General features: G+C 37.9%; 1 protein-coding gene across 1 annotated transcript in view; it reads right to left on the minus strand.

Moving 5' to 3' along the window:
* TRDN (triadin) overlaps window positions 1-12,804 on the minus strand; it is a 234,906-nt gene that overhangs the window by 197,063 nt on the left and 25,039 nt on the right. The window contains exon 2 of the mRNA XM_075498662.1: window positions 6,495-6,704. Coding sequence (XP_075354777.1) covers window positions 6,495-6,704 — 210 coding nt within the window. The remainder of the gene's footprint in view (window positions 1-6,494; window positions 6,705-12,804) is intronic.

Raw genomic sequence — 12,804 nt, forward strand, 5'->3', positions numbered from 1 at the left:
ACTGTCATGCTTTCCAGTATAAACTCATTTTCTAGGGGTTTATAACTCAGCTGTAAGATTTGCTGCAGAGTGAAACATGGGAAATAAGATGTCATCTGGGCAGCTCTTCTTTAAACTGGAATTGGGTTTAAATCCTTTCAATTGTTTTTATCATTATGGAAGATAGTGAATAAAATTATTTTGTAGGTTTGGGTACATTAGTGGAAGTCCCATATAATTCAATTAAGAATTTCATTAAGAACATTGAAATGCATAAGCTGTTTACTCATGCTCTGGACTCACACTTGTAAATACAGTAAAAATTGTATTTCAAAAGACTATAGTGCTGTTTTGATAGTTCCAAGGTGAGCACAGCGAGGGCCCACACCTTTTTTTTACATCCCACTCCTTTGTTCTGTGGGAGATTTTCCTAGGGTTTTGCATGTATGGAAAAGCTTTTACCAATTATTTCAATTTGATGAGACTATGAAACACCTCTTACACCAAGAGACAAAATTATTTGTTCTGTTAAGTTTGATAGTCCTTTAAAGTAAGCCAGAATTTAATTCTTTTTCCTGAATAAGTGCAAAGGCATTGCCAGTTTTAATACTGGTGGATATACTGTCATAAAATACAAGAGTAAATAAGTACACTCTTCTTTTTGCAGTTCTTAAAAGTTTCCAGTGAACATGAGCCCAACAGAATGACTAGAGAGTGATAACATTCCTGGAGAAAAATGGATGTATATATTCCTCATAATGACTATTTCACCAAAAAAAAAAAAAAAAAAAAAAAAAAAAGAAGAAAAACCCAGTAGAATAGCCATATTTTGCTGATTTCCACCTCTCTTAATGATGAAACAAACGCTGCACCTAACGGGTTTTGCACCTTACAGTTTTATCATGCAGGAGACTGGGAAAACAAATGTCTGTGCATCAATTATACAGTACAAGTTTTTTGGAGTCCTGTTCTTTACCTTCTGTCTTTTTTCTCCAAAATACAGATGTTCATGTGAATACAACGTTCCTATTTATTTGCTTGTTTGTTTTCCTCTACCAGAAAATATTAATAGGTATATCATCCTCACTACCCAGCGCCAGACAAAAGCCAGAACAATTTGGCCAGACATTTTGCCATTAACTTAAAAAGAAAAAAAACCCCCAACATTAAAGAGAACATCTGACTGGAATCCCTGTGGTTTCCTGTGGAGCTGGGAGCTCCGTGCCTCCATGCCCTGTTTGTTGCCCATTCCTGTCATTGACAGGCATTACCTCCACAGAGATCTGTCTTTGCTGCAGGTCTCTAAAAAGCCTCTTTACGGTTGAGAAAAATGCTCTATCCACAACAAAGAGCCTGCTATTTTTTCTTTTATGAAAGCAGTCATGATAAAACGGCAAGCTCACCATGCTGTGTGTGTGTTCTATATATTCACTTAGATTATTTTGTGGATAGTGTTGGGTTTCATAGATTTGGTGAGGTTTCATTAGGTTTGATTTAGTCTGGCCTTTAGGTGACTGGCTAAATCACTATCAATTTACTCTGAATATTGAACACTCTGGAGCTGAAATTAGGGTGGTGTTAATTAGCTGTAATTGGTCACAGACATAGCAAGGAATTCTGAACACTTTATTAGCCCATTAGCAAATGTGGATTCCTGGGCAATCAATCTTTAGGACTAAAATAATCTTAAATTATTTAGTTACATTTACCAATTAAAATATATAATCCAGTTATGTGTACAAGAAATGCGTGAAATACATTCATGAATTATGAAGCCAATTAACAAGGTGTATTTTCTAACACAAAGGATAGTAGTAATAACAAACTGTTGCAAAGCGCACATCAAACCAAACTGAATCTTTTTTCTGCATTTCTGAAAATTCTGAGAATGTATAAGAGATCTTCCAAAGCAGTATGTTGCTTATTGCATATTCATACACGCTACATACTGCATGAGACTCCTATTTTCTTATCTCAGGCTTTTGTAATGCATGTCACCTTCAAACCACATTAGAAATATTTTAGTCATGTTTATAGTTGTACAGTACAACATGATAGGAATGCAAGCTTTCATTTCTTTCCTCAAAGGAATGAACATAACACACTGAAGTGAAACACTGCAAAATTTAATTTCCTTCTTCTGGGTAGATAGATAGAATGGGGGTGAATATTTCAGCACTGATCTAATTCTTGGTTCATGCTTTCCTCAAATTTCACTGCCAAAGCTGACTTGAAAATCCTGTCTCTGTTCTAACCTCTGAACAAACTGACATAACCGCCAAGGAGGCACAGGTTTACATGTGCATCCCATAACACAGGGTCCTCCTGCAATATTTTATATCATAACCAGCACCTCCTGAATACTACAGAGTATAGAGAATTTACAGTAATCATGTTCTGGATGTGTAAAATGACACAAAATATATCTTAAATCTTTCTATGAGTGTAGCTTAAATTTCATGTCATCTAACTTCAGCTACCTAAAACCTACGTGTTATCCTCCCTCAGCCTCCCTCAGTTCTAAAGGCTCCTTTTCAAACACTGAATAGAGAGGGGCCCCCAAAAAGTAATTTACCACATCTATTTTAGAATGAAACCAAACACCTCATTTTCATATAGTTACTTCTGGGACAAATTTCATCTTATATAAATTGTCAAAATTCCCAAACTTGGTAGTTTACTTCTAAAAGAACATGAAACCATAGTAATCAAGAAGCGAAACCTATGGGTTGGCATTCTGTAATCATAGAGGCAACATGAAGTTTATACTGATAAAAGAATACATACATATACAATATACCAATACTTTCTGTCTTTTTGGAATTATTTGCCTTTAAGATAATGAGAACAAAATTGTTAATAGTTGAAATAAGAAAAAAATGCTTGAGTTCAAGTCTAAAATTATTCCTACTCTGCTGACGTGTTGTGTTTCTGCTGAGCTCTATGAATCTCTGTGTAATCTAGGTAAACTCATAATTTAGGGCATTACCCTTCCTTTATTGGCCAGAGGCTAGTAGCTCTGTAATGTAATCAGGAGGAGCAAATCTGTACATATTCCCCAGCCACACAGTTCCCAGCCTGGTCTACTCTGTCAACCCACTACTGTTTTCTGCTGCAGTCAGTCCTGTGCAGTACAGTCATTACTAGTGGCTCTGCTATGAAGACGGTCATTTCTGGCACAGAAGCATAGTGGAAGTCTCTGGTGGGACCCCGTAGGTCAGAGCCAGCCCCAGTGTGGAGGTGTGTGGCACTTTTTATCCAGATCTCCCAGAGCTCTCCCAACTCAGGTCCTTGCTTCCCAGAATTCTGGCAAAGGGCTAGCTCTGCAGATGCGCACAGTATGCTTTTAAGTCATCCCACTAGGAATCTGTGTGAAACACCTGCACGAAAATCAACAGGATTAACTGTACGAATGAGTGAATGAAATCCTGACTAAGAGATCCATAGATCCACTCCTCGTATGTGAGGATGGGACAATCTGACCCTTAGTTATCTTTGCGTCTCTGCTGAGATCTCTGGCTAGGTGCTTTCTAAATACCTTATTCTAACAGACGTTTTAATGAAATCTTGCAATCACGTAGATGTTGATCAGTAGGCATCTCCAAAGTTCATCTAGTGCAATCCTTCTCAGTGAGGGACTGCTGCCAACACCGGATCTGGCCCGCCATGGCCTTCTGGCCAAGTCTTGAACACTACCAAGGATGGAGAATCTGCACCCCTCTCAGCAACCTGTTTCAGTGCTGCACTGCCCTCCTGGTAAAGAATTGCCCCCCCCCAGTGTTCAACATGAACCTCTTGGGCAGCAACTTCTGGCCATATCCCCCTTGTTATATCACCGGATACAACAAGGACATCATCTTGGTAACTGTTTGTCATCTTTCATCTTTGTAACTGCCCTTCAAAAAGCTGCAGGCTGCTCTTACGTCACCCCTCAGTTCCTCTTCTCTAGACTGAGTTCAGCTCTCTCAGCTTGCCTCATTCATATGCTATGCATACTTTCTAAACTTGAACTTCGTGGAACTTCAGGTAAAGAAATGGGAAAGAAATTGAATGCACTGACTTATGAAAGGCAGGTGTTATGTAAGAAAAAAATACACTGAATATTCTGTGTTTTATAGATTAAAAATATACAGTTGAATATAATTTCTTTGGCATCTTTCATTTACATTTAAAAACTAGGAAATTAATTTTAATCATGCTTGCAAAATTAAATTTACAGTCCTGAAAATAACTATTCACTACTTTTATGCGGTTCTGGTTGTTCAAAGAGCAGTGTCAAACCCAAGAGAAAATATCACTGAGTTTTAGATTTAAGGAGTCACATAAAAATATGTTCCAAATTCTACCTTCTGTATGAAAAGACCACATTTCCTCCACTGGAGGCAAAGGGCCAAACTGTCAGAGGGTGAAAATCATTCTAGTGTCAGTAATGCCAGCCAGTGAAATCTTCAGCTATTTCCATGGAATTTTTATAAACGGGTGAGTTTCACCTGGAAAAATCAGACTGAGTAGAAACTCAAAGAGTTGAATATGGCTACATAGCCATTGTTATATTTATGTAAATAGAGAAAACAGTCTAATAAATCCTGGTCTGAAGGAGCACGGCAGTTCCTTCTCTTAAGATTTCACCATTGAGACCTGATTTAAATGCTGGCTTAATTAATTGTTTAGAAACAGAAGTATCTTTGGGAAGAAAAAGAAACGAACTCATTAACTCAAAATACTAAAGTATCATCTCTCTGAGATCTCCACAAAATACAAACTCACCTTGCAGATTAAGTTTTACATTTTTTTGTTTCTACAACGTGGTCTGAAAATGTCAGTTTCCATCAACGCCTTTGGGATTTAAGCTCATTTAACCAATACAACATGAAGATCAGATTTCCCTCTGCTTAGAATGTTTCCTTCAGTCTCCACTACAAATACAGATTCTTATTGCTTAATGTTACCCTGACTAGTATATCGAGCATGCATGAGCTGACAGCCAGTTCAGGAACTGCTTAGGTTAGGGGTTTTGCCTGAGTTATGCCCTAGTTCCTGACTGCTTATTGAAAACATATTAAGAACTTGATTGATTGGTTGATTGATTGATAGATAGTTAATATGGAAAATTAAAAGCAGAATATGGTGGTTTCTCTCTCTTGGTTTACATCTATGTTGTAGCATTAGGTGTGTTGTGTCCAAATTAAAATCTGATGCCTTTTTTGGGAGGATCACTCAAAAGGAACTTCATGTTTTGCTGTGACTCAGGTGAACTCCTTCTGAAAACAAGGGCAAATGAGAAGCAAAAAACTTAACAGAGGTTTGTGATACGTTTTCTCCACATTTCAAGCTTCTATGTCATCCATTGATCCAGGATTGGGCGGTTCCTTTCAAGCTCTATCTATGTCTCAAAAGGTTTTTAAGTAAATCTTGAGGTCGATATTGATATATAGCAGGACAAAAATCTATGGATTTATCAGTAAACTAATAAAGTCCAGGAAATTAACTTTGAAACATCAACTCAATTTGTTTTGAATTAAAAGACTGAAGTCTGAATTTCAAGTCCTAGTTAATTATTGTGACAGATGTGATAACTTTAGAGCTGGAGTTCTTATTTAAGAAAGAAAAGGACCCTAATTATTTGTTTTCTGTTTCACTTACGTGTTTCCCAGTCATTACAGCCTGTTTACCTCACAAAAGTTTTGCTGCCAAAGTGGCTTGCTGAACGCTATGCCCCCTTTACAAACATAGCTAATTAGTTTATTTTATTTTCCATATATATTATTGCCAGATACAAGGCATAACAAGCAAGTAGCAATGAGGTAGTTTCTATTCACCGTTCTTTTCTTCCCATTCCTCAACCACAATCACAGTCCTTGTACCACACAGTTATGCCTTCATTTTCATCTTTGCCCTCAGTAAACAATATGTACCCCAAAACTCGGTCTTGTTCAGTCAGTTTGCCCAGTTTTAAACTGAGCTAGAATTATTGCCTTATTGAAAATAAGGGTGTGACTTAGCTGATGTTAAGACTCCGGTCCTCTGTGCTTATGGTTTTTGAAGATGAATTTGGAGTTAAGAGTTTATAAATGATCTTTTGCATATTTCTTATTATTGAACTGTGTAAGCAGATGTCAGAATACTCAAGGCAACTATGAAAGATTTTAAAATATATTTCAGAAAATGTGAATTAATAATTAATTTTATTTTTCTTGAAATAATTTTATATAGAAATTGCAAAAGAGAAATCTGACCACACATGCTCATATACATATTGTATTACTGTCAACATACACATTTTCCAGGATGAGGATGGGCTGCAAAATGGAGAGATTTAAATTATAAAGATGTATGAAGTGTAAACTAATATGTTCTGACATTTCTCACAATATCTCGTCTCTTTGTAAACTCAGCAGAGACACTGTGCTGGCTCCAAGAAGGTGAGAGACATGCATATTTACATAATACATACTCCTTAATAAATTTTTAAATTTTAATATACAAGATGTCAAACAGAATATGCTGAATTTTACCTGCAAAGGCTTTGTAATCCACCAAGTCAAACATTACAATAGCTACCGCTGACCAGGTAACAATCAGAGCAACAACAAGAAGCCATGCTGCTGGTGAGCTGAACGTTGTCACGAGGTCTTCTGTAACTGATTTCTTGCCCACTTTCATGGATGATGAGGGAACGGATCCGTTCTTACCATCTATTATTGTCGTGGTTGCAGACATACGTCCTAGGCAAAGAGTCAAAGCAGAGGAAATAATAGAATGTAACACTTGGAGCCTAAAATCAAGAATATGGATATTGTTTTGAAATCGCTCTGTAATCAGAATATTCAAAATAAATGTAAATACTGCATTATTAAAGACAGGCTCTTGTGTTTTCTGGAAGGAGTTTTTCCTGAACTGGGGCCACTTTTAGAAAAGTTAATTTCGGAGCAAATATGGTAAAATAGCGATGACCAGCCTTTTTGATTATAATATGACATTTTTTAGTCTGCCACAAATAGCTACAGACCTAGGAGAGTGATTGATGAAAGAATAAAACATTATTACTCTCCAAAGGACTGTCTTGTTACGGGCTGTAGGCCAGATTCTCAAGTGATGTGATTAAGTGTACTTCCATTGATTGTAATGGAGCTAATGCGTCTATGCCACTCAAAGTTTGGTTGGAATCCTGCTGTCAAGGACATGTATCAGTGGCAATAGGAACATACATACTCCATTTCATCTAACAGAACCACAAATGATTTACATGTCCAGTATCCTTACAAGTTGTGAAGAGGCTTGCAGCTGATTTTTAAATACCTTTGTTTGTGGCATTTTTCACTTAATGAAATACTTGCCTAAGAAACAAGAGTTACAGTGCCAAAGAAGACTTAATTCCAGAAAGCATAGGTTTGGTACTAGAAAGGTGAGTACGTATGTTAGCTAAGTCAACAGTTGGCAGACATTAACTGTTTAATGGACAGTTAACAGTAGTGACTTAATCTACTTTTTCCTGGGGTATTAAGAGATGTTAATTGTGGACACAAACCAAAACTATGGTAACTGAAACCTGACCACATCTGAAAATTCTCAAATTACTCTTCTTCACAAAAGAAAGTGATAACCTAAACAATCTTGTTTTCCAGTATATACAATAACAATAGTAAAAATATTCATAGCTCCACAGTCAAAAACAGTAGAAAAGCACAGTATCTCCACTTAGCTTAGTTTACAATATCTGCTTGTAGACTACTGCTAAAATATTAAAAGATATGTTACATATGTTCCTGGTCTGGTTGATAACACCAACTCTCCTAAATCAATGTCAGTGATTTCAGGGACTCTTGCCCATACAGAGGTCTGACATTTCGAGGAATCAGGTGATGCCTGGTTTGCTCATACCTTTGCTTCTCACCCTGATATCACCTATCTTCTGCCACAGCTGCTACAACCTATAAAGCTGATAATTTTCTATGGTGATGGAGGTAAGGAAAGTGACAGAGCTTCTCTGTACAAAGACAAGCAGATTTAGTTTCACTTTTCACATAGAAAATGGAAAATATGCATTTGAAAACTATCACTAGAGCTAAGGTACAAGGCTGTTGAAGATTTCAGATATTTGCCATCACAACATGTATGTAGCCTCTATTTGAGAATCCCTGTATTGATATTCTTAAAGAAATAAATGAAGAAAGGATTAGATCCTTGATATTACCCACAGGTACATATATTTGTCCCTAAAAAAAAAGATGGCATAACAAGTCTTCCAGTCTTTATACTAATGAATATTGGTTTTATTCCTTTTTCTGTAGAAAGTGAGAACAATACTCTAAAGTGATACTGAAATGACCTTTATGTATCTCACATATATCTGTAGAACTGGGAAGGACAATTTTGGTATCAGAGGTTCCCTAACTCTTAATCTGTCATATCCATAGAGTGTTAAAATTCATACCCTGAACTATTCCACATTTCTTTTGTTTATTATGTGATGCATTGCATTTGTGTGTACTTCCCTTAGCTCTACTTTTTAAGCTTCCTTCTGTGCAAGCATCCGGGCACTGATCAGTGCCTTGCTTCAAGCCCCAGAAAGCCGCTCTGCTACAGAGCAGTGTTGTACAAGCAGAACAAGATTGGCATATTACATGTCTTTTGTTACTTATTTGAAATTTAGTCTTATTTAGAGAATGTTTATTCCGCTTATGAATAATGTCTATCTACTAGGATAGAATTTATACACTTTTTTTTTAATATTATAAAACCATCACTGCTTCCATTTCTCCAAACATAAATTTTAGATCAAATATTTCACAGCAGGAGGAAAAATCTGCCAAGTGACAACTAGCAATAAAGATCAGCTTCCTAAAGTCAAATTCAAAATCAATAGCATTTTGTTATCCTACTGCATATAAAATGCAAGTAATTTGTGCATGCAACAGGTCATAAATGACACATTATGCATTTTTTTCCCTCGGGGATATCAGTCAGAGTTTATGATGTGTAAGCGAGAATAGAAAGATACTGTCTCATCTTGACAAATCTAATTAGTACCACAGCGTACCTCCAAGGACATACTAATGACAGATATTTGCACAGTTATAATACAAGCAATTAAAACTCTATGTGTGTATATAGATATAGACTTATATATATAATTACTATTCAAAGGATCATTCATCTAGGTCTGTTGCTAAGTAAAAATAGTTCCTTCCTATTTAGTATACCTAACTTTTCAAATTCAGACTTCTATGTGTCTTCTTTGGTGAAGAAAATAGTTTCCCACAATTTATCAATCTATCTGAGCAACGCTGCAGAGACAAAGCTCAAGTATGCTAGAAGGTTATCTATTGCATGCTTTGGCTGTTGATATAGCCAAGTCAGATTTCCCCTTAAAAACTCAGGATGTTGTACAATAAAATCACCACTGTTACATTCATTGAAGTGGGAGTGAACAGCTATTGATGCAAATTTGACTGGAAGTCAAGCTAAGAAAAATACTGTTATACTGCTAGAGGTTCCCAATGCAGGTGCTTGCAGTATGATTCAGGTGCCTAAGAAAGGTCTCCAGTGTTGTTATAGATGCTTTACGATATCAGGGACATCCTCACAGGACTGGCAGGCATAATCTACAGGACAGTAACTTCTAAACTGCCTGGAAGATCCCAGACAGGATGTCCTAAACCACTGAAAATAGAAATTAGATTTTTATGTCCCTAGTTACCAATATAAACAAAATTGGCTGCAGGAGTTTATCTGAGGACTCCTGAGGAAGACATTGTTTGCTACTACATAATCTCATGTGGGGTGGATTGTATATTGATACCATTGTAATGTCATTATTCCAAAAAGAAGAGGCAATAACACCAAGATGATTGCCCTCCCCCCTACAACCACCCTGTTACTGCAGTACCCACAGTGCTATCCTGATGCTTTTCTCTGCCTGTTCCTTGCTTTGCAGGGCCCAGGTGTTGTGTATATTTTTGTCCATCTCCTACCAGTGCTAAACTCCTCCCCAAACCTGCAGTGATTGTATTTACACAGCTAGACCAGTAGCGAAAGGGGGGACCTACAGATGGGCAATGTTTCCATCAATTCAGCCAGCAGCAATTCTCCTTGTTCTCAGAAAAATGCCAAAGTTAAGCAGAGCTCCTGCCAAGAGGTCAGTGGGGCTTCAGGTGCCCAGTGGGAGAATGAGAAAGACAGGCATTTTTGTTGCTTTGAAATCACCTGATGGAGCCTATTGAGTTTTACTTTTACAATTGACAGGGGTCATTCAGCAACAGGTTCAAATCAGATTCCTGAATTTCTCCAGACATCCTTGCCACCCATATAATACACATTCCCTCTCCCAAGACAAATTTCACTGTCTGTATTACAGTCAACCAGAATCCAAGTCAGTTTACTTTAGATGAACACTGCAGTGGATCAGGAGATTCATGAGCAGATCGGTTGTCCCTGCTTCAGGGGAGGCAACATCTGTCACAGGAGTGGAGGGTGCAGCTGAAGGCTGTTACAATTTCAGCCATCCAATTTTAATCCACCACTACATGTCTGCTAGAGCCTCCTGGCACTTTGGGTTATGATTGTTATTGATTTTCAATGAGGATGGGAACTTTAAAAAGTTATATATACATTTCTATAAAAAGATTACTCAGGGAACATATACCTCTGACTCCACATCACAATTTATCATGCACACAGAACTACCCTATCAGGTCACAACTGTCACCTTTACATCAACAGATTGATTTGCTAAATTCCAAACAGCTAAAACTCTGAGATCCTTACTATTCTTACTCTAGTTTCAGAGTTGTCACTTAGGATACAATCTGAAGACCCATAAGGTCTTGTAAGTATAAATAAACCTTGACACCTCTGAAGAGAACACCATGCGACTTTCAGAGTCCAGAGTGAGCTTGTAGTCCTGGCAGCTTGGATAAAATACCCCTTGTATTTGTGAGTTGAGCTCTCCTTAAGGCATAATAAGCATAGCAGTCCATGGTTAAGGATGGGGACTTGATTTTACAGTTCAGCAGCTATGCCTCCCACTACCCCAGAAGAAAAACAAAACAAAAAACCCAAACCAAAACAAAAACATACCCCTACTCCATTCAGACTCACTCAAATGTAAAATAGTAATTTTCTGTATTTATGTTATTTCATAGTTATTTTATGTATTACAGTCCTTCTTCTGCCAAGAGCACACACCAAAAAAAAATCAAATAAAATATTTAATGTGAAATGCCTTTTTAACGCTGGGCATATTAAAAGCAGAGGGCTAGTCATGCTACTAAAGAAAAAGAGGTTGTTCCCTTTTAAATAATAACATTGTTGCTAGGGCAATTCAGCCGGGATGTGGGAAGCCTCAGAGCAGCCAGCTCTAAATGAGAGAGCTGGTAGGTTTTGACTTGTCTGTTCCACTCCCCAGATGAACACTCCAATAAATAGGCTATAGAGTATTCTGGATTCAGGTCATTAATGGCTCCTGTTCGACCTATTCCACTTCACTTGGAATATTTAAATACTAATTAAGGGAGCAGAAAAGAGGAAGAATGACTGTATAAATCGACACTGTATGTTAAGCACTGGCTCGAGCCTTGGGCTTTAACCTGGTGACCTTATCAATTCACCACTGTTGCAATGAGACAGGCAGGAGTATCCGCCTATGGTAAGGAGGGTACCGCAGGGAGAAGAGGACCAGGGATTAGAACCCTTCAGTGAAGGACTGGGCAATGGATATGCAATAATCTGCTGCATTTTTTCAGGCCCAGCACATCACCCTTAGTGAATCCACAGACATCTGCAGCTCTCAATAATCACTCTTTTCCCTTGCAAGGAAAATGCTTTCTACCACAAGAAAAGACTATACCTATGCCTGTTGTTCAGGTGATACTTATGCCTGACTGTGGCGTCCTCCTCTTTTCATCACTCTGCTGTGGTTTCTGCACCCTTGGCTTATACAAATGGAAAGGAAAAGACAAAATTTCTGCTGTGGTTAATAGTTAGTAGCTTGCAATAAAATATCAGTAACAATGTTCTTTCCTGAAGTGGTCTAATAACTTTTGTCCAGAAAGGTCTTGCCTCATCATAAGCATGTAGCCAATTTCCCAGCACTTCCATAGGCACAGGGAGTTGAAAACTGTTCACTGGACTCATGCTTTTTGCTTCCTTTATACATTTATGTGGGAATAAAATGCAGAGCAGAGAGAAGAAAGACCCTCAGAACCCACTGTACACACCTGAACAGATACTGTCCACCATGTTGTCTGGCCAGCACCAGAGGCCAAGAGATGCAGATACTGGCCGGTGAGTAACAGAGTGCGGAACAGCTCAGAGGAAGAAGAGCAAGAGGACTCCAACCATCAAAACCTTTTGCTTTCCTCCAAATGCTGCTAAAGCATGTGATTACAGTGGATTTAAAACCACTTACTATGGAGGATCTGTAGTCCTGGTAACCTTCAATAGGTTAGGAACCTAGTTAGATCCACTAATATGGATCATGTTTTCTGTTGGACATACATAGTAATACAAAGGCAAGACTCCTCCTATCATTGAGAGAGAGGCAGATGATGGAAACAGGGAAAGACAACTTAAATAGGAAAATTCAGCTTATCTTTGCAAGCTTCTCTGTCTCACCATTATCTGCAACAGGCTCTGTGAGTGGGGCAGTGATCTACAGTTCAGCACAGAAATGGGTGGCAGGCACCTAGCGTAGGTCTGAGTATGAAGGAGCTTCTGCAGGCTGTTGAGCAGAAAAGTCACAATTTTAAGAAAAGCTAATTTATTTACAGCTGCAGCATAAATATTCTCTTGAGATGGCTGACATTCAGCTATTTCTTTTCTTTT

This window comes from Mycteria americana, chromosome 3 (genome assembly GCF_035582795.1).
Source record: "Mycteria americana isolate JAX WOST 10 ecotype Jacksonville Zoo and Gardens chromosome 3, USCA_MyAme_1.0, whole genome shotgun sequence".
NCBI classification, from domain to species: domain Eukaryota; kingdom Metazoa; phylum Chordata; class Aves; order Ciconiiformes; family Ciconiidae; genus Mycteria; species Mycteria americana.